At 36.7% G+C, this 23,320-nt stretch overlaps 1 protein-coding gene across 2 annotated transcripts in view; it reads right to left on the reverse strand.

Moving 5' to 3' along the window:
- The window catches only part of Alcam (activated leukocyte cell adhesion molecule), a gene marked incomplete in the record, with an annotated part of 204,069 nt that overhangs the window by 5,096 nt on the left and 175,653 nt on the right, over nucleotides 1-23,320 (reverse strand). Inside the window, 5 exon segments of one of the 2 annotated variants that reach the window (XM_008827200.2) lie at nucleotides 17,351-17,468; nucleotides 17,755-17,793; nucleotides 19,519-19,651; nucleotides 21,893-22,026; nucleotides 22,137-22,272. In XM_008827200.2, coding sequence (XP_008825422.1) covers nucleotides 17,351-17,468; nucleotides 17,755-17,793; nucleotides 19,519-19,651; nucleotides 21,893-22,026; nucleotides 22,137-22,272 — 560 coding nt within the window. 2 annotated transcript variants of the gene reach the window in all.

The following is a 23,320-nucleotide window of genomic DNA, read 5'->3' on the forward strand; positions in this document are numbered from 1 at the left end:
TTTGAGACAGGGTCTCCTTGATCTCAAAGAGATCCACCTATCTCTGCCTCCTGAGTGCTGGGATTAAAGGCATGTATCAACATGCCTGGCTTCATTTCTTTTTAAAAATAATTTTATTTATTTTTATTTTATGTATATGAGTGCTTTGCCTACATGTATGTGAGTGCACCAATGTCTACAATGCCCACAGAGTCTGGGAGAAGGCATAAGATCTGGAACTGGAGTTAAGGATAATTGTTAGTAGTCATATGGGAGCTGAGAACTGAATCCGAGTCCTCTGCAAGAACAGCCAGTGCTCTTAAGTACTGAGCCATCTTTCCAGCCCTATTATTATCATTTCTTTTTAAAAAACATTTTATTTATTTATTTTTTATGGTATGAGTGCTTTGCCTGCACATATGTAAATGCACCTGCTCCAGCCAATGCCCATGGAGGTCAGAAGAGGGTGTCAGATTACTCTGGAACTGCAGTTATGGATGGTTGTTAGCCATCATGTGGATGCTGTGAATTGAACATGGGTTCTCAGCAGAATCAACTGGTGCTCTTAATCACTGATCCATCTCTCTATTCCCTATCATCATTTCTTAGTCAACTTTTTCATTTTGGGTATTTTCCAAAGAAATATTCTGAGGAAGTTCCATTATCTCCTCAGGCATTCACCATCATTCATTCCAGTTTATCCAACACAGTGTCTAAGTTTATGTATGTTATTTTATAAAACAAATCAAAGCAACATTATAGAAGCTGAAGTTCATAATAGAATATGGGCAGGTAAAACCAGGACAAAGGTCAACTGGGACACTATTGCTCTCACACGCCCTTCTCCGTTCTTGCAGTAGCAGCATCTCCTAGTAACTGTCAGAAGTGCAGATTCTCAGACTCGGTACCAGAATTACAGAACCACAAAATCTACAACTCTAGGGAAGGGACCTGCAATTTGTTAGGACCACCTGTGGCCTGAAGTGTGAAAACGGATGTCCTACTAACTGCTGTGATTGTACAGTTGCTTATGAAGCGAAAGCAGACTTTCTTAATAACAACATAGGAACGTTCCTTGATTTGGGATCCAGCCAGAATGAATTACAATGAGTGACAAATCTACAGGTGCATCCCTCCCCTTTTCTGCCCTCCCTTTTCCTCTCTTCCTTCCTTTGATGCCCTACTTCTCCACTCCTTGCATTTCTCTCTTTATAAGCACACCAGAGTCACAGAAATATGGTACTTTAAATTGAGACTATCATATACTTTTCAGTAATATTTCTTCTAGGAATTTAAATAATAGTCTCTTAGTTAAGGAAGCTGGGTAGAATATGGCAATTTTCTCCTTAAAAGTATTTCTAGGTTTTAAATAGAATTACTTAATTCGTTTTTCTAAGAATTACAACTTTATTATGGAAAGTGCTGTGGTAGGTGTGATATATGTCCAAACAAGATGAAGTCTGATGACATGTGGTTCCTTAAAACTGGAACATCCATTAGAGGTAGCACAAGCTGAATTTAATTTGTGATTTTTAAAGTGCTTAATTTATCTCAAACTACAGCATCTAACTCTATTCCAAGACAGAAAAGCGGCTTCTACCTCTGCAAAACATGACAAATCCCATTATATGCAGTACCATTTTACAGGATGGAAATTCAAAAATGTAAATGAGGCAATGTAACCTGGAGTCCATGGCTTGAATTACAATATATTATTGCATAAATATTTTATCTTGTGCTAAAATGTTACATCATCATAAATAGATGCATTTTTATTATGTTAATTTTTGCAGATGAATGCAAGAATAATGTAGAATATCTGTCTATCATCTAGCATCATCTATCTAATCTATCTCAAACATTAGTTAAAATCCAGTCTCTTGCTGAAGTTACTTAAATAATGATTAATACAATCTTTTATGTTTATGCTTATGCTAGGAATGAAATGCAGGACCTAATGCATGTAAGACAAGCACCCCACCAAATAAGCTATGTGCCCAGCTCAGACTACTAAAGTCTTTTACTTATGTCACAGTAGCAAAATATAACAAAGAAGATTGGTACTAAGAGTCAGAGTTGTTTCCCTGACTTCACCTAACCATGGCACTCAGAATCTTTGGAACTGGTTTGTAAGAGGGTTTTAAAAAAGCTTAGAATATTGTAAATTGAGATTAGTGGTGGGTGATTCTGGTATGAACTCAGAAGTTCCGAATGCTGAGAGAAATGTGGGTCTCATGACATTTCAGATGGGAGTGAGGAGTCATTATTGGGAACTGGACTAGCGGCCATGCATGTGATTTGTCTATGCTCTTAAGAGACTTTGTTTGAGGATGAATGCAAGAAAGGGTCAGTTAATCTGATGAAGGAAAATTCCAGGCAGCCTAGCATTCAGGCTGTTGTATGGAAACGGCCAGCTGCTTTTAGTGAGGTTTACAGTAAGTATTTGAGCAAAAACAGAGCGGAAGCATTTGAAAAACATTTTTCCAGAAAAGCCCAAATAAAGATGGTTTGAAGAAAGGTCTGGTTTGTGAAGCTATTAGCAGTATTTAAAGGAGGCCAAAACTTTGTATTAGAACATTCAGAAAGATGCCTTGAGGATATGTGTGGAATCAGTGGAACTCTACCCATCAGAGGTTCGAAGGCATAACAATAGGAACTTATTTTAAGGGAAAACAGCCACTGGGCTACCCTGTTCACACAGGGCCAATAAACAAAGTGTCTCACTAGCTTCAATTAACTAGACACTCAAAGGCTACCATATAGCCATGGTTCAGTGTGGCCCAGCAGTGCTCAAGACGGCAGGAAACCTTTTTGTCCAAATCATTTTATTTTTGCAAGCATGCAGAACTAAAGTGTTTCATGGCTATGAGGCCTTCCACTAGATTTCAAAGGAGAATCTGTGAGGCCAGGCCTTGTGTAACATGGTCAGATTCCAGGCAAGCAACCAGCAAGAAGGTGATGGGTGAAGCTGTGAAGGTGGGACTAAAGATGTGGAGGAGACTGCAGAAAGTTGGGGGTGCCAGAGATGTGATGGCTGCTGTGGAAAACTGGGGGCTACAAGCAGATTCAGCCCCAAAGACAAGTCATGAGGACTGCAGTTGGTGAGGCTAGAGGAGTGAGATAGCCTAGGCCCCTTGGAGCTTGCCTTTCTACCACCATGTGCCTTGGGTGTGGACATGGAGCTATAGGATTTAATGTCCTCAACAATAGGTTTCTTTGCTGTTTTCGTCCCTTTCCTCCTTCCCGTGACTCCATTCCTCTATTCTGGAATGGACATACTTGCTCTGAGCCATTAAATCTTGGCAATATGTCACTTTCTTTTTGATTTTCCAGGGGTTCCCAATTAGGAGTTTGTCTTAAGTTTCAGAGGAATCTACAAATGACCATCTGTATACATTGGGAAAAATATTGTAGTTTGGTGCTGTATTCTGGATACAATGTTTAAGGTAGAATTATGTCATGGATGCTGTCATTTGAAGAAATAGTTAAGTGTCAAATTGAAAAGGGATTGATTTGTGATGGTTAGTCTTGATTAGATTGATACACTGAAGCCAGGAGGATTGAAAATTACTAATGAGTTCTAGCTAGTCTGCACTGCATAATATGGAAAGGGGGAGGGAGAGGAGGAAAGAGAGGGAGAATAAGAGAAGCTTAGCACTACTTGTGAGACTGTTTCCAGAAACCAGCAGATTATGAGTCCTCTGACCTAATGTATGGTTTCAAAACCTGAATAGATTGTCAGAAGATGGCAGGTCTGTGGACCCAGCCATTCCTGTTACCCTGTCTGCTTTACGGCAGCTCTTGGATACCACGGTCCCTCCACCATGATAGTCTATCTTACATTGGCCCAAAGCAGAAGATTGGGTCACAGTCCTGGACTGAAAACTCTGAAGCCACAGCCAAAATAAATCTTTCCTTAATTTTATTGTTTATCTCAGGGTGCACCCCCTCCCAATACAACATGAAGACCTGGCTAACACAAACTACAAACATAAAGGTAAGGAGGTAGACTTTGATGATATCTAGGACTTTCAGTAAATCGTTGAATCCTTGCAAAATTACTTGGTTGAAAAATAATAGCCTGACAAGCTAATGCACCTGTCATAAGTACAATTCAATGAATTTTAAAAATTTATTGCATACATGTAATTAGTACTGAGCTCAGGAAATAAAATTGACAGACTTTTGTATTCCCTTATAGTCACTACTCCCACCCCCAAATAACACAACCTCAATTTTCACAATAGTTCTTATTAATTAATTAATTAAATTAATTAATTAATTATATTTTATTTTGCATGTAGGAGTGCTTTGTTGCCGCATTTATGAGTTTCTATGTCATGCAATGCCCACAGACACCAGAAGAGGGCATTGGATCCTCTGGAATTGGAGTTAAGGATGATAGCCACCATGCGGAAGCTAGAAACCAAATCTGGGTCCTCTGGAAGAGTAGCCAGTGCTCTCCACCGCAAAGCCATCTCCTGAAATCCCTCATGGAATAATTTTAGCTATTCATGTAATTTATAGATAGAGTCATACCACATATATTCACTGGTGTTTGCTTCTCATTGAACCTCAACTTTAAATTTGTGACATTATATAATGTTGCATGCAGTCACATTCAGCCCTTTCACTAGTAATGAACATTTGCTTTTTATTCCTTCTAGGATTTCAGTCACACTTAACTTAGTTTGTATGGTATTCATTTTCTCATGTTCTTACATGCCTTCCCTATTCTTTTTGCTTACTGGAGGTTTCATTCGATCTATAGCAGTTCACTTATGTTTTGCTGTGACAAATCTGTTTTTAAATCCATCCGATGAATGTTTTAACATATTTTTTAGTACCAAAATGACAAGTTGACTTCATTTTAAATTCACTTGAACTCTTTCATCTCTTTTCACTCTCTTTTCTTCTACTTTATTTAATATAACATTTATGAATATTTAATCCTCTTGCTTATTAGCTCACATTATCCAGTTAATTGTTTTTCTTCTCTATTTTTTCTTGATTATTACGTATTTTACCCTTTGCATGTCCAATCCTTTAAAACAATATTTGCTGGCACTTATATAAAAAACTGTAGTGGGTTCACACAGTGTATTCTGTACCAGGCAAGTTTCCGCTATGCATTGTTGCACGCCCTAGTTTTACCAGTTTTACCTAGTTTTACATGAAAGGGGCTCAGTTTCAATTTTAGTATGTCTTCATCGACATTTGTCCCCATTCCTAAGGGACAGCCCTTTCAGGTTTGTGATTCAGAACCTGCATGTATCCTTTTCCTTGGCCCTAAAATGTAGAGAAATACAAGTCTTCTCTTTAACATCTTAGCTAGGCTCCCTATTATCTGCCCAGAAAAACATCAAATACAGTTAAACTCTAGATTTTATGACTTAAACAAAAGATTCTTAAGAACAAAGGCCAAGTTTTACTAACATTTTTACCCACAGCACATAGTATACTAAGTAGAATATGGTAGGGATACACAAGCTATTGATTCAGCTGCACTGATTTCTTTCTTCTGTTCCTTGTTCAAACCCAGTTCCTTCCACATATAGGTAAGTTGGAAGTTCTACATTTAAATGACAGAGTTTATACAATTTTACTCCAACTGTTTCAGGTGGCATTGTATAATTATATAGGTAGACATACCCTGATTAATAATACCTGTTATTAACAATATATTTTTTATATGTATGAGTGTATGCCTGTATGTAAGTAGGCGCATCCATGCTGTGTAATGCCCACAGAAGTCAGAAGAGGGTGTCGGATCCCCTGGATGGAGTTATGGACAGTTGTTAACTGCCATGTAGGTGCTGGAAATCAAATTTGGGTCTTCTGCAAGAGGAGTCAGTGCTTTTAACTGCTGAGTTAGCTCTCTAACCCCTTAACTATGTATTTTTTTTTAAAAAATACTTAGTTTTATTTATTACATGTATGAGTGTTTGGCTTGTGTTATGTAAGTGCACCAATGTTGTCCAATGCCTGCTTGGATGGTAAAATGCTGTTGAGTCCCTCAGAATTGGAGTTACTGATGGCTGTTAGCTAGCATGTGGGAGCTGGGAACCAAACCTGGGCCTTTTGCAAGGCCAGCCAGTGCTCTTAATGGCTGAGTCAACTCTCTACCCCAACAGATGTTTTTTAATAACTCATAACTACAATTTTCATAAACCAAAGAAATCATGGCAACTGAGGAAGCACATTCCATCACCAAAGCTTCATCTTCTTTTCTCGTGGCTTCCACTCATACCTCTGCCTTTCCTTACTCCTTTTACCACAACTTCTTCTCCCTTTTCTTCCATCTTGCTGTCACCTTTTTCCTTTGTCTTTTAAAAATTCATGTCAGTAACTTTTAAAAAAATATTTATGTGCATGAATGTATTGCCTGCACGTATGTAAGTGCACCCCTGATGTGCAATGTCTACAGAGGTCAGAAGAAGGCAGTTTATTCCCCTGGAACTGGAGTTACAGATGCTTGTTAGCTGTCACGTAGGTGTTGGGAATCAAACCCAAGTCCTTTGCAAGAGTAGTCAGTATTCTTAACTGCTGAGCGATTTCTCCAGCCCCAAATTTCATGTAATTAACTTTTTAAACTGATGTAAAAAAATCAATCACCATTGTTTTCTTCTAACATAAAAATTCTAACTTGTTTGGCACCACAAGACAGTGACAGATAAAAGGCTGAATATTCTATAAACAAATTCTAGAGAAATAGAAATTTTAAAAGTCAGCAATGAAATAATCAAGGCAATAACTATTTTGATATGAGTTAAACTTGTGGGTTTTGATGTTTTTCAGCCTGCCTTGGCCTGCAAGGGAAGAAGGAAGTCCTGTACTGATTGGTCACAGAAATTATTTCACAATCCTGAAATGAGGCATTGGCTAGGAGGAATTCTATCCCAAGTAATGAGGAAAAAGGAAAACAAAAGCCATAAATTACAAACTGCCAGGAAAACCCATTCTACATAAGAAATGCACCTTCAATATAAAGAGATAAATCATTGAAAAAACAAACACAGAAAAGGCACACTTATAAACATATAGTGTAGTTAGTCTCAGTATCGGAGCATTTGAAATTCATGATAAGCCATGATTATAAGGAATGTTTTGACCATAATAATAAAACTTCTGATAGACCAGGAAGTCACATCAATTTAAAGTATGTGTGTAATATATGTGTATATGTATGTAATATGTAATATGTATATGTAATATATGTGTGTAATACACATCTAAAGCAAAAATTGAAAGAGCTGTGGGGGTGAATAGCTAAATATAGAATTCAATAACTGAGAAGACAGATGAAAATTTAGTGTGTGTGAACATGATGAGCTATCAAGTACCAGGCTGGCGCTTTTGTCATAAATATTCTACAGTATTAAACAACAGCAACAAGTTCTTTCTTTGGATAACAGGGATGCAGTTCTGTGATTTCTAAGTAAGAAGACCAAATGAGCTACATGCTCTGGTCACATGGACTTTGTGCTGGGAGACATTTTCTGGATTGCGCTACAAAAATGGGGACCTAAGCACTGCCCAGGCCTTACTGAGCTAAAGAAGAAAAGACTAGTTTTCGGCCGGAATGGGGTGATAGCGATTGATGAAGACAGGTGAAATTGCAAAGACAGAACATAGGAAACTCACAGAAGGCTTCCCTGGATTCCTTTCCTGTGTACTAAATTGGATATGCCTATCCTAATCAATTTTAAAACAAAGTTTCAAAGAGATTAGGATGATTCATAAGTAACTTGCCTATCAGCTGAAACAAAAAAAAAAATGTATAACAGCACTTCAAAATCTCCAGTAGCTAAACAGAAATTACAAAAATCAAGCAGAACAATGTAGCTCATAATTACATGAAAGATGAGTGAGCACAACTACGAATAATTAAATTAGTAGTCAAGGCTTATAAAGCAGTTATTTCATATGTGTTTGCCAATATTTAAAGGAAAAGATGGATATAATAATGAGAGAAAGGGAAATTTGAAAATAAAATCAAACATCTAGAAATGAGAGAAACAAATGAGAAATTACAAATTTATTATAATCATTATATGAGCTTATTAACATGTTAGACATCACAATAGAAAAAAAATCATTGAAAATAAAGACCTAATTATAGAAACAAGTCAACATAAATTCTACAATAGAAATGCAAAGGGGGTGCTGTGTGTGTGTGTGTGTGTGTGTGTGTGTGTGTGTGTGTGTGTGTGGTGTGGTGTAGTATGGATAACATTGGGCATTATGTGTTGTTCCTCAGGTACCATGTGACTTTTTTTTTTTAAAGACTAGCCTCTCAGTTGGCCTGGAATTTGTCAATTTGAAAAGACTGACTGAAAAAAGAGCCCCCAAATCACCTATTTCTGTCTTCCCAGTACTGTTATAACAAGTATGAGTCACAAGAGTTGGCTTGTTTTATGTGGTTTCTGGGGCTTAAACTCTAGTCCTTGTGCTTTCGGGGCAAGAACTTTATCAACTGAGGTATCTTTTTAGCACAAGCAAAGGTTTTAAAAATTTGTAAACTGTGAACTTCGTGTAGTTAATGTCTTTAATCCCAGCATTCAGGTGGATCACTCTGATATTGAGGCCAGCCTGGGATGGTTTACATAGTGAATTCCAGGCCAGCTGGAAGTACACAGTGAGACCCTGCCTCAAATAACAAAACAAAACAAAAAACAAAACAAAACAAACAAAACAGAAAAAAAACAAAATTAGTAAAGTCTCAACAGTCTGTGGGATAATTTAAAGCAATCATGAAGAGAAAGTAGGTAAAGAAATGATTCCTAAAAATTTTTAATTTTTTAACAATGTAATGATTTTTCATTAAAAACATTGCAAGCTAGAGTATGAGACATTTTTAAAGTGCTCAGTATTTTAAAATTCTCAAATTAGAAATCTATACCATTGTAAACATACAACAAAACTGAATGTGGAATAAGATAATTATCCTGAAAACAAAATCTCACGTAATTTATTGTCAGTAATATACATTCCTAGTAATATAAACAAGGGAGAAAACTCATCTGTGGTACTGTCTAGGGAAGGCTTTATCTAACAACAATTTAGTCTGGGGTGGGGGATGTGAGAAGTGGGAAAGCACAGGGGGTGAGAGCGTAGGCTCAACCAATATAGTGTAATACTGGGAGGGATCATGGGAAAGAAATCACAAAATACAGCATAATTTTGTGTTTGCAAAACAAAACAGAACAAAAATAATTTATGATTGAAATTATTCATTAGATTTTAGGTTTTTCAAAGACAGCCATGTGTACGATAAATTAAAAAACTCCTTAGAAAGCTTCTTTTTGCAACAGATGGAGATGATTATAAAGTTGCACAACTGTTCAAGTGCAGAGTATAAGAGGCTGTGAAGTGCCAGACCTAAATGATACATCTACAATGCAACATGTACAACTAAGGTTCAGGGAACATCATGGAAGAGGGGGCATAAAGAATGTAAGAGCCAGAGGGACAAGATAACCTGCTCTTAGTTAATAAATTTTGGGCACGATAGGGAAACCACACCGGTGAAATATCCACAGTATGGTAGTCTAACAAGTTCTGCATAATGAGAAAACTAGTTGACGTGTCAATGTGAAAAGGGAATATTTCCAAACGTCTCACCTGAGGGTGAAGAGTTACAGGCAATCAATGGATGCTGAGGGAGAATCAGTTTTCTCCAGGGCCTACCTCCCTGAGAGCTTATCTAATTCCAAAGGGGAAGCTTGTGTGGGCAGGTGCACACGAGAACCACTAAATGGATTCAATGCATTACATATCTATCATCTATCTATCTATCTATCTATCTATCTATCTATCTATCTATCTCTACGTATCATCTATCTATCTATCGTCTATCTATCTATCTTCGATCTATCATCTATCTATCATCTATATATCATCATCATCATCTATCTATCTATCATCTATCTATCTGTATATATTCACATGTATAATGTATATAAATGTATATATGTGTATGTAACAATATTAATCAAAAAAGAATACAAGTAATTAAAGGAAATGGGGGGACATGGGAGGAGTTGGAGAGGGCCTGGAAGCCATGAGAATAATGCACCTACAATACTCATGCATGAAATTCTCAAAATAAAAGAGTTTGTTCAAACAAACAAACAAACATATTAAAAAAAAAACCAACTCTCTTAGAATATAAGGAACCCTTAATGCTCCTAGTTACAGGGATACATTTTGTGATTTATATTTTGTTGTATGCCACAGTTAAACTACAGAAGGTGCCAGGACTGGGAGTACTGAGGATGGTCAACTTGGCTGTGGAAATTTGCCATTTTCAGCAGCCTGGGATTGACACCTGTACAGGTGATTAGGGTCATGTCCAAGGTGGTAGTTATTTTTCCCTTTTCCCTGGTCACAGCTGTCAGCAGAACGACTATTGTCTTGTGCCAAGCTTAATGAAGAAGCTAGAGGTGGAAGAGAGTCCTTAATCCATGATGAAATTTGTCAGCAAATTTTTTATTTGAAGAAGAATAAACAGTTGGCTTTATTACTTCCATTTTCAATTTTATATCCTTAGAGTTTCTAAGACTTTTCAGAGAAAGTCCTCACTAAAATATGGAATGTCATAATAAAAAAAAAAAACCTAATGCCAGACAGGAGAAACATCCCTTCAAGTGGTTGGTCAGGGTAGTCCAAGAAGCTCCCAAAATAACACAGGTCATTGCCACAGCCCTTGATTGCCTCCTAGAAATTGAAGTTAAGATATTATTGCTGAAAACAGGACAGACTTTTTGGACATAGGAGTTTAAGCAGTCTAGTTGGAACTGACCTGGAAGCCTCCTCCCTGAAGACTAGCCTTCATAGTAAGAGGATACTATGCAAGCTGCCAGGGGAGAAAACCAATCAATGACCCTGTAAAACCTAATAAACACAACAATGAATGGCCTAGCAAACTCTCTCTATTCCTGAAGTCCTGGCACTTTTATTTTGAGGATAATCAATAGCTGTCTAATTGAACTTAAGGCCCAAACAATGGAAAGGGACTCATGTGTGGTACTGTAAACATAGCCAAATACACACGACCGAAGAGGTCATAGATCCTAGAAAAAAACCCACTTTTGTCACATTCCCTAAATCAATGTAGTTTCTTTATTCTAAATATGTATCCTTATGTTTTCAGAAAAGTGTACCTCTCACCCCTCATTTTTGCAGTCAAATGCTCTACCCCTGAGCTATACTCCTTCTTCACCATTCATTTTTTAAAAAGCTTCATTTTGCAAGAACTAGAGACTGTTACAGAGTTCCACAACTGGTCAAGTGCAAAGAATAAGTGTTTGTGAGATGATCAGCCCTAAGTGACATACCTACAACACAACCTCCACACTCAAGGCTCATAGAACACAGCAAAACGGGGCAGAAAGAATAATAACGCATTTCTCAGCTCTCGCTTCCTTATGCAACAGATGGTGATCAACCTAGAACGCCACAACTGGCCAAAGTGCAGAGAATATGATACTGCAGAGCACTTGTCCCTGGTTAGGACACCTATATCAAACCTCTGCCACCCAAAGTTCAGGTATCCATGTGGAAGAGAGAGCGGAAAGACTAAGAGCCAGGGAGGATGAACAGCCACAAGGAAATAGAGTTTTTCAGTCAGTTAGGGAGTTGCTCATATCAATTTATAGCAATTGTGACAGGATGTACAAAACCCATTTAAGGTCAAACCAGACAAAAACCCAGAATAAAAGTGGGGAAATGGGTACAAAGCCCCAATATTAGCTGAGGAACTGTTGGCAACCGATGACTACTGGGAAAGGGAGAGCTGATCTTCTGTAAGGGAGTGATGCTAGATAGTGGCACTTTTTTTCTTCTTTTTTTTCTTTTTGTCTTTCTGAGACAGGGTCTCCTTGTAGCCCCAGCTGTCCTGGAACTCACTATGTAGACCAGGCTGGCCTCGAACTAGCACTTTTATCTTAGGGGTGATCAACAGTTGTCTAATTTGAATTAAGGCCCACTCAATTGGAGAGAACTCCTGTGTGGCACTATAAACCTAGCCAAATACACATGGCTGGAGAGGTCAGATTCTAGAGAAAAACCAACTTTTGCCATATCCCTAGACCAATATAATTTCTTACTTCATTCTAAATATGCATCCTCATGTTTACAGGCAAGTATATCTTTCATTCCTCATCAAAAAAGTTTTTGCAACAGATGGAGACTATTACAGAATTCCAGAACTGATCAAATGCAGAGAATGGGTCAGGGGAGCAAGCCAGTAAGCAGCGTTCCTCTATGGCCTGTGCTTCAGCACCTGCCTCCAGGTTCCTTCCCGAGTTCCTACCTTGGGCTCCCTCAGTGATGAACTATGACCTGGGAGATGGAAGACAAATAAACCCTTTCTTTCTCAAGTTGGTAGTGGTCAGAGTATTTTGTCACAGTAATGGAAAAACAAACTAGAACACACACACACACACACACACACACACACACATATACATATATATGAGTTCATAAAATAGGATATTTATATGTGTGTGTGTGTGTGTGTGTGTGTGTGTGTGTCTGTCCATAAAATTGGATAGGAGACAGTGGGAAGAGGTGCAGCAGAGAGGGGAGTGGATCTAAATGCCATCAAATTATATTGTATGAAAATGGCAAATATTCAATAAAAATGAAAAAATAGATATAAAAATCACAAAATTCAATAAAAATCAAATAAAAAAGTATGTATTTCTTCAATTAAAAAAATCAGAAAATGGTCCTTCCATCTTTGCCCATAGTGAATATGAGTATTACTCATTAAGTAAAAGATTGAAGGATGAAAATAAATATCAGAACACAGAATCTACATGAAAACAAGACTTTGGTGCTGCATTCTGCGTCATGGCTCAGTTCACCTAACCTTTGTAATATTAATACAGAACACAACCATGTTCGTAGCAGGGAATGGGGCATTTCTTCTATACTTTGGAAAAGATAATGAAAACCGTGGTGATTTTTTTGAGCTCTTCATTTACAACTTTACATGCATAATAATATTAAAAGGCACCGTTTACTTCTTACATGATACATATACAGAAATTGAATTTCAGAGACATAAGAATTTCAAGTTTTCTGAAATACGTTCAGATCCAGGGTTACTCATGACAGAAGATCTTGGCCACAACTGTGATATATTAAAATGCAAATGTTTCATACCAGCCCTTCCTTCTGAAGACGTTCAGGTCACATGCAGTAGGAGAGAGGAGGGGCCTGCATAATTCTGCCTTTTGATTGGTCAACGACCCTGTCTGTAATCAACTAGGCTCGTCAGCATTTCCACTTTATCCTGCCTCCCTTCTACTGCATTATTTGTGGTTTAATAGAATAATGGGCCATTTTCTTTGCTTCCTTCTAGACGTTTGCCAAGTTACAGGTAGAAAAATACAAACAAACCCCCAAAACAAATGTGGATAAGAGTGAATTTTACATGCAAATGGGAGGTGACCTTATCCTGAGCTGATAGCATGCTCCTCTCCATGGAAGGATGCTAATGTCACACCCAGGCAAATTCAGAGCTGAAAATTTAATTCCAAAGTAGTACTGATGAAGTAGCAAACTATATGTGAATTTATATGGATCCTGAAAAAGTGTTAAATAAGTAAATGAATGTACACGTCAATCTACTTAAGAATAAAAGAATGCTTCTCTTATCTTTCCAATAATGATTACAATAACTCATGAAAAGAGTTCCCTAAGAACTCTTTCTTTTATGTTTTGACAGGGTCTCACTAGTTCCAGTCCACCTGAAGTCACAATGTGGACCAGGCTGGCCTCCATCTCACAGAGATCTGCTTGCCTTTGCCTCTCAAGGTTTGGGATTAAATGCATATACCACCATGCCCAAGGAGAACTCTTTAAGAAATTCTCCTAAAAACACAGCACAGAACTGTGGAAATGAACAGCAAGCCCCAATCTTAGTTGAAGAATTATTAGCAGCTGGTTACTGCTGGGTGAGAAAGAGCTGATCTTGAAGGGAGAGACTCTAGATAGGCTGACTAAACCTGGTTGGATGAAATTGCACTGAGGGACATCTTGGGACAGTAACTTTACATAATAGACCTTAATACAAATAACAGAATGTATGAACTCTAGTTGGTGGGGGCTATGGGAAGTGCCAAAAGGGAAGGGGAAAGGGGGCCTTAAGATGATTTTATGTACAAAATACACAAAAATTTAATAAAAATTAAAAAATGAATTTCTTCTTCCATAAGTTCTTTAATAAATCTCCCAAGTGTTGATAAAATTTCACTGCTTTGTTAACTGCATCACAAACATTGGTCTTAGAGATTCTGAACCTCAAATCTCTTCTGGTGAATCTGCACTTGCGCTGGATAGTGGCTTGAGAGGTTATACACTCATATTGCACATCTTGTCAGTGTATTTCATGGGCACAGGCAAAGAATAACTAACTAGGATTGAAAAGCACTTAGAAAATCTGAAGCATTCCACAAATTCTTAATAAAAATGTCTCCTTAATGCCTGAGATGAAAGCTGCAATTTAAGACATTGATTACCAATAGTATTAATTCTGCCAAATTTGGTACACTCTTCAATTAAGTAGCAGTTATTTAGATGAATGTTCAAGTCAGATGTTGAGTGGTCCTTAATTTAATGGCACACTTTAAAAGAAATGCTTGAGGCCTAACCTAATGACATTATGAATTAAGTGTACAGCATTTATTTATCTGTGATTTGAATTTTTGGTTGTCATATAGTAATAACTAATGCAATACATAAATGAATTTCTTTTACTTGTAGGAAGTTTGGTGTCTGATGAGATACTGACCATCAACATAGGATAATTAAGATGTTGGGAGTACTCCAAGAACTCAACATTCATTTGACTACAATGCAAAGACCATGTATTTTGAAGACCTTTATATGACACAGGGAGATTTTATTTTCATTCTTAAGATATAAAATTACTTGGGAGTATATAAGATCCTAGTAGAATAAAAAGATACTGAATTCTAAGCTACCAGGTTTGTTTATATCTTATTGTAGATTGTGAAGGGATCACAAGGCAACTTTGGCAAACAGAATGAGAATTTCTGTAAGATACCTATATTATAGTACCTGCTTCTTCTGGGAAACCCTTAAAATTTCTTCTTACATAGAACGAACAGTCCTCTAAGTTTTCCATAGACACCATAAATCCAGTATACTTGTGAGTGAAATGCTCTTGTGTATAATAATATTTGTTATCAAATGTGATGGTTAACTTTATATGTTATATGACATATTTTATATGTTAACTTGATTAGGCCATGCTGTACTCAGACATTTGACCAAAAATTATTCTATTTTTTGTGTCACTACGATTATTTCTGGATACGATAAACATAGGAATCAATAGACTTGGGAAAAATGATTATCTTCCCTTAGGCGTATGCACCTCATTCAAGCATTAAAGCTGTGAAGAGAACGAAGAGCCTTAACAAGAAAGAGGGTGTTCCTCGCATCATACTCTTTGTTTTCTAACTTGTTTTCTTCTAGTCTCTAAGCTCACACTGAAACACTGACCCTTTAACCTCCATTCAGCTGATTCCAAATGAGAACTGGTATGAGGCATACCATCAGGTCCCCTGGTTCTCAGGCTTTTGGATGTAGGCTGGAGCTGTATGTCTGTTCTCATGTACATCCAGCTGCTTGCCTCTGTAGCATCCTTGGTGATAATGTACGATAATTCCTTAGTGTAAATCTTTATTACTTCTTTTTCTCTGCCTATGTCTCTCTCACACAGAGAGAGGCACACACATACAGAGAGAGAGAGAGAGAGAGAGAGAGAGAGAGAGAGAGAGTCTAATTATGTGGAGAAGCCTAACTAATACATCAGGTGTTTGGAGGACTGCTCAAGGAGGGTCAAGTTGCCACGACCAGAAGTGGTTATGGTCCCACATGAATGAACATCACATACAAATACAACAGAAACATGTTTTCTCCATAAGGGAAAAGAAAGGAAAGCCCAGCATCGTAAGCTATGATAAGGCATGTTGATCATTCCTTTAAGTGGAATAAATCTATCCACTATAACTAGTGAACCAAAGGAAGTCTCTGAACAGTTCTCTGCCTCTGAGTTTTCAAACATATAACACAAATAGCAATGGTATCTACTTTACAGATGTGCTGTGAACAAGAGCTCGATGCATGCTCATTTCCTTCTGTGATGTCAATACTTTGGAGCTCCATTGCCCTGCCAGGGAAGCCCCACTCAAATAATGGAACTGACATGTTTATAGAGAGTAAGGTTGAGATTATGTATCAAGATTTGAGCCTTCTTTTTCTTTTAATTTTCTTTGAATAGAATTTACATTTCCTGAAATTTTAAGGATTAAGACACATAGAAAATATAAAACTATGTCTCAAATTGGTACTATCTATATACAAATTACACAAATTAATTTCTTTATTTTTAAGATAAGACATTTAAAACCCATGTTTGAAGCCAGGAATATGGGCCAGAATCACCAATGCTACTTGCAAGACATGGAAATGCAGGAACCCTTTTCCAACTGTGTCAACATTGTAGTGACTGTGAACAAGCACAAAATATCTGCCTGACTTGTGGAATGTGTCTGTGTTATTATGGAAATTACACGCACAAGCACATTTGAATTTAGAGTGATAAGGAGTCCTTACAGGTGTACACTGGTAATTTTTATCAGCTTAATCAAATTTTCATTTTAAACCACCATCAGATGATCTTTGAAGCACATACTGCATGTAGTACTTTATAATTCTAATCATTTTAATCTAACATTATCTAAAGCATTTCAAATGTATTTGTAAGTATTTTATCTAATCAATATTTTCATTAAGGACAAAATAATGATTCCCCTCCTCTTAATGAAGTTCTTACATGGAATAAAGTCAACTAATCAGACAAGAAGAAGATATTTTCATTTCATTGGCAATTTCATTGCTGGCCAGACTGGCAACTTCAGGGTCACTTGACAGCTCCAGGAATAGCTTCTTAAAGTAGCTTCTTAACCTAATCTTCATCAACTGAAATATGTCCTAGCTTCTTATACTAATCTCCAACTATAAGCAAAGAACTTACAATGCTTGACTTGCAAGGCAGTATATGCTTTAAAAAATCTACCCTGGCACTGAAAAAAGATTTAATAGTTGAATTCAGAATATTGACAAAGAAAGATAAGGGGACATAGAAAAAGCACATCTAGGTCACGTCTTTGAAGCTAGTAATGTAATCACTGCAAGTTTAAAAAAATCAGCCCCGTTTGGGGATGTGCCTGTCTTATAGAAATTACACCCATAATGGGAGCACAATAATCAGCACATTGCATTCCCCAGTCAAAGCTAGGAGCAGTAAGATGTTTTCTCTACAACTTACTTTGATTTTTTCATGTACAGCCAGTAGACAACACCAGCAACGAGGGCAGCAAGGAGGAGACCAACTACAATTCCCACAATGAGCTTCGCCTGGTCATTCACCTTTTCTCTGTTTTCATCTACAATAAAGAAGAAAAGTCCATGCGATTATAGTCAACACTGAAGATTTTAAAGAGGTCAACGTAGTCATAACTCGCATTAATGATGAGTAAGGTGCACTACCATGATTTACATGCAAACTTGTGATTTTAGAGGGTAAAAATTTTTAGCATTTTGACTATCTTGTCTCATTTGGTATTTTAATTTAAGTCAAATTGTGGACAGCTTAGAAAATTATTGATACAAGGACACTTAATACATCTTGAGCTGAGAGTCAGGAGGAAGAGGCTGCAGCATAGTACCTACCACTTATCTCGTCTGCCTCATCGTGTTCTGGAATACTTACTGAAATGAAAAATGTTAATATGAAATTAAAAACAAAATTTGTTGATATATGAAAGTCACCTCTACCATTATCGTATGATGTAATAATACTCAGACAAAATAGCTATTCTACAGCTTAGGGTAAAAAAAAAAATCACACTTAATAGAGCATGAAGTTCCCTGCAAAGGAATTAATTTTGTTTTAAGGAAAGGAAAGTAGTTAAAATGCAAAAGTATTAATTTTCTATAGAAAATGCAGAACCAACAAACTGTGGTACAATTCTAAAGTCCATATTCTTTTTTTTCAACTAGTTACCACCTTTTAATAGTATTTTCTTTTTAGGAGAAACACATTGACCTCTATGAAGTCTACAATGCTGTGTTTCTCAACGTTCTTCCACTTAACCTGTCTCTGTTTAGGAGAACTGATTTTCATCTGCTAGTGGAGGTTGGGGGTAGAATTTTTAACTAGGGATGCTCTAGAGATTAAACAGCAACCTACATAATGTTTGCCATTCTTGCAAGTTTCTGATTGTTGCACATCCGTCTTAAGGATCACTGCTTGGAGGATTATCATTAAATTACATAAATATTCTTCAGAGTGCATGGGTTTCACGATGTTGGATAAAATGCAGATCCCATACTCTGTCTACATATTAAGTTGGAATCTCAAGAGGTACTGAACTTGAAAATAACTATATTTTAAATACCAAGAAAACTGAAGTATTTCATTCAGTGGGTTAGTATTACAAAGATGTGTTCAGTAAAAAAGGATGTGTTCTCTCTCTTGGTAGTACAAATCTATACTTACCGAATTGCATTCTGAGAAGTCAATGACTGTATTTTAGAGTTAATTTTGTTTAGTTCTTTTCTCCAGCCAATCCATTAGGCCTTTATATTCTAGTCAATCTGTCAGGCACCATTATCTTTAGAAAACAATTTGTTCCCAGAATTCCTAGCCATTATACCATTAAATTTCATATGCAAGGATTCCAAGGAATAGGTGTTTTGAAGATAAGCTAACATCCTGCCCAAAGTTTAGCTTTAGTATGAATCGGTTCTGATTTAAGGTCGACACAGCAACATAGCAATGATAATAGAAAAATTGAAGATGGTGCCTAATTTCACAATAAACCACTTTCCTATGCTAGTCATGATTTTGACATTGACAGATTCCTTAATTAGGATAATTTCATCTGATTTTGGTTATGATTCAAAGTGATACAAAAAAGGAGCAACTCTTGCAACTTGATTTTGTAAATTCTCGTATCTTTTTGCTACTAATTTGATAACCAATATGTTTCTTGTGTTTCTAGATAAAATAATGGCAGGATAAATACTGCAATGAATTGTAATGCAAAGTGATCAGTAAAATTAAAAATTTACCTAATTTAAATCTTTTATAAAAATGTTTTAAGATTATCTTTGAATTATCTGTACTCTGAATCCATGGGTTAAATACAAGGAACTCATTTCTTATTCTGTTGCTCTTGGGAACTATTCCTATTATAGAAAAGAGTGTCTGAGTTGGAAGCTATAAGTGATTTGAACTGTGGAGACAAGGATAGCAGAAGAATGAAAACCAGGGAAAAAGGAAAAGCAACCGTATGGTGATGATACCAATGCCAAACAAATAAATGAAACTTACCAAGATGCAGTACAGGAAGATGGAATTGAAGATTTTAAACTAATGAAGAATAACTTCACATTTTCTTATGTTTTTAATGCCAGAAATGAAATACTCACTAGCAGAGACATTCAAGGAGTTTACTGTTCTCTCCAGTTGGTTTTCTGCTGTGCAAGTTAATGTAACATTCTCCTCAGGGGAAATGATAATTTTACTATAATACCTGCCATTGATATAAGGAGATTCCTCTGTCTAGAAGAAGAAGGAAGATGTGTTTAGAAATGGAAATGCATTTTTACCATCTGAGAAAAAGTAGCAGTGGATGGGACAGGACAGGTACAATGCTCTATTGTCTGATTTTTGAGGTTATATGGACAAGCACAGAAAATGACCATCTAGGATATCTGCAGTTTTACAGTGCACAGAAAAATATTTCTAAATCCATAATGGGATTTTTCTGTGCATGAGTCTTTTGAAATTTTTAATAAATCAATCAAACCCTCCTTTTTCAATAGATGTTCAGTTTCAAACATTTTGCATGATATTTGTTTCAAAACATTATTAGTTATTATCTAATTATCAGTTTTCTTTTAATTAACATTAGCATTTAATTGCTTATGAATATAATCACTGTTCTTTGCTCTGGGCATCTATTTCTTTACCTTAAACCATCATATCAAAATACAACGTATATATGATTCTCTCATGAGTAAATAAGACTAAATTTTTACTCCCAGAATTTTCCTGTGCTAAATACAGAAAGTGCATCCTTCACCAGTAATTTAAGTCAAGCACATGTGATTGTTCTGAGACATGAATCAGGACAGTCACTGAATGTGAAGCCTTCAAACTTCAGGAACAATGCAGCTCCATCCTTCTCGACATTCCACCCTTCAAATTGCCACACGACTAAAGCAAGTAAATAGTCACATCCTTTCCTGCTCATATTTATTTGCATTGTAGCCCATTATTTTATTTTATTCTTAACCACTCTAAGTGCCTTGAGGAACTGGCTGTGAAGTAGTAGGTTCAATGTGCCTTTGAGGAGTGAACAAAAAGGATTATGGATGGATCTATATAAACCTAGAACAAAAAAAATAGCATATCGCCTCTAGGGCCAGGCTCACTCCTTCTCCCTGACAAGGAAGAAGGGCTTTGTAATTTCTATTCTCATGGTGAGTTTACCTCTTATTTTCTCATTTCTCACTAGGATTTTTCATACTTTTTTTTTCATTAAGTCTTTGCTTTGATACTTTAATCTCTACAAAACATAGTTGCTTATTTTGAGCATAACCCTTTAAATTGTTCTATCCATGCATTTATTAGACACACATGTGGTTTTTCTTCTACTTTGCATGCCAGCAGTACCAGTACTTATAGGTTCTTTTCTACTGCATTTGTCACTTAATTAAACTAGAGCCCAATACAGTGACAAGAGTTGGAAAGAAACATTTCATTTTTAATCCTTCTGAGCACGGTCTTCCACTTGTGTGTCTCAGCTGTCCTTAATCCAGTCAGAAGTCACTTGCTTTGAGTGACCACTGTGGGGACTTTCTGTATATGTGACACATAGGCAAGAACAGAAATCCACCTTGCTCAGCAAGCAACTGTTACTATGAGTTGAAACAGTGTTTCACCTTTCCTGCAGTGGAAAGTGGAATTTACAACTTAATTTGCATCGTTTTATTTTATACTTGTCTTCTTAAAATATGAGTCCAGATTCTGCATTCCTGGTGAGTCTCTACATAGTTCTAATGATCATGCAGTCATGAAAACTGCTATAGAGAAAATGGAACTGAAAGTATATTAATGTCCCAAGCAGATTGATTAATTAGTGGCATTAGAATTCTGAATCCTCAGCAACAGTCTTGTATGTTCTCATTCCCCGCCCCCTCTGAATGTGTGTCTGACTTAGTAAGAAAAATACTACTTATAAACTTTTGCTATTGCCAAAATATCCTTCCAAGACTACAAATACTAAGGGTAGGTTAATCTCCTCTCCTGTCCAGGAAGGCACAGCCTACATATTAGGTGTTGCCCACCCCTTCCCCTTATTCTGGCCCTATCCTCAAAAAGGCAAATTTTATCATGTGTTCCCAAGCAGTAACTTTGTTGATCACCACCACTAGGCCCAGATTTAAGGAGTATCTTAACTTGTATAGTAAAGTATATGTTCTAGAAAAGTATATACTGTAATGATTTAATCACCCAAGATTCAGGAATTAATGACCATGGAGAAACGCCCAATTTTAATTCTTTTAAAAAGCAGATACTGACCACAACACAATGATATTCAATATTCTCCATAGCTCTAGGATTTTTCAAAAAAATTTTGAGCCATGTTCTTCTTTGCAGAAAATTTAAAAGTTAGAAGCTTTCCCTGAATGCTTGCTGCAAATCCCACTTGGTGACAAACCAGCCTATACTTCAGGCACCTAAGGAAAACTCCACTTGTGACCAAGGGTAGTGTAGAACAGAAAGACAAATACTTGCTTGGTTTATGACGCTTCCACTGCCAGTAATGGTCCACTGAATAGCTGGCTTTGGAAAACCTTCCACATGGCAGATTATGGTTTTAGACAGTCCACTGGGATCAGTTTTCTTTGTCATTTTAATTTGAGGTTTTCCTAAAATATTATTACAATTAAAATGTTACAATTGAAATAAAAAAAACCAACCAAATATCAAAGTCTCAAAGGAAAAAAAAAAAAGAATTGGCACTAAAGCATTTTACTACCTTCCACGATGAGTGTCAGTGACTCCCTTTTTTTTAGTCCTTCAACCTCTTGAAGGGCAGTTTCGCAGACATAATTTCCAGCATCCTGATAATGAAGACTAGAAAATGATGGGCTGGATCGAAGCCTGATATTATCCTGGTCAAATTCAAAGCAAATGAATTCAGAAGGCACAAAATACAGCTTTTAAAAATTATTATTATTTATTTTTTTGTGTGTGTGTGTGTGTGTCTGTGTGTGTGTGTTTGTGTGTTGTTTACACCTGAATGTGTGGCTGCCTATCCTGTGTATGAGCATGTGCAAACCAGAGCAGGGCATCTGGTGTCTCTCTCTATCACCCTCAGCTTCATTGGCTTGAGATGGGGTCTCTCACTGAACTAGAAGCTTATCTCTCGGTCCAGGGAGTCCTAAGGCTCTGCCTGACCCCAATGCTGGAGTTTCAGGCACTTGCAGCCATGCCTGCTTTTTCAATTTTAAGGTGGATGCTGGGGATTCAAACTCAAATTGTCAGTCTTTTAAGAGTTCTTGCCCACTGAGCTATCTATCCAGTCACACAAATGAATGTATTGTTTAGTAATTAAGCAAAAATTTATTCTTCCAGGTCTAATGGAAGGATAAGCAGTTTTGTTTTTAAAAAATCTCAGATGCTCTCAAAAATAGCTTTCCTTTATCCTTTACAGTTTTGGAGTCAAAGTGGAGTTATCATTCAGACTCTCCTGCTATGGTATTGACAATGTAGATCAAGTTTGTCGTTTTCTTTGTTTGCTAAGTGGGGTAAGATCTTACTATATTGAATTGTTTGAGGATGCAGTTATATGAATAATGTCACATGTTTACAGTGATCAAAAGCCTCATTGGACAGACCACATTTATTGTAATAGAGATGGGATTGTCAGACCTGACTACTCATGGTACCCATCAGTGCTGGTCTTAAATGCATGAAAATGATTTTGTTTGAATGGCTGTCAAAACAGGGGATTCATTATAGAACCGCAAAACTTGTGACTGAGATAAAATTAGCCAGAAACCCTTACTACTATAATTTTTTAAAAGAAAATAACTTTTAATTAAAAATTCCTTGATATATTGAGCTAATCATATTTTCAGGAATTTCAAATAAAAACAGAGAACTAGACACAATTCTAAGATTATTTGGTCTTTGTTCAATAGTATGGTTCCCTCCATC

This window comes from Nannospalax galili, unplaced genomic scaffold (assembly GCF_000622305.1).
Source record: "Nannospalax galili isolate Female #2095 unplaced genomic scaffold, S.galili_v1.0 scaffold131, whole genome shotgun sequence".
Classification (NCBI taxonomy): domain Eukaryota; kingdom Metazoa; phylum Chordata; class Mammalia; order Rodentia; family Spalacidae; genus Nannospalax; species Nannospalax galili.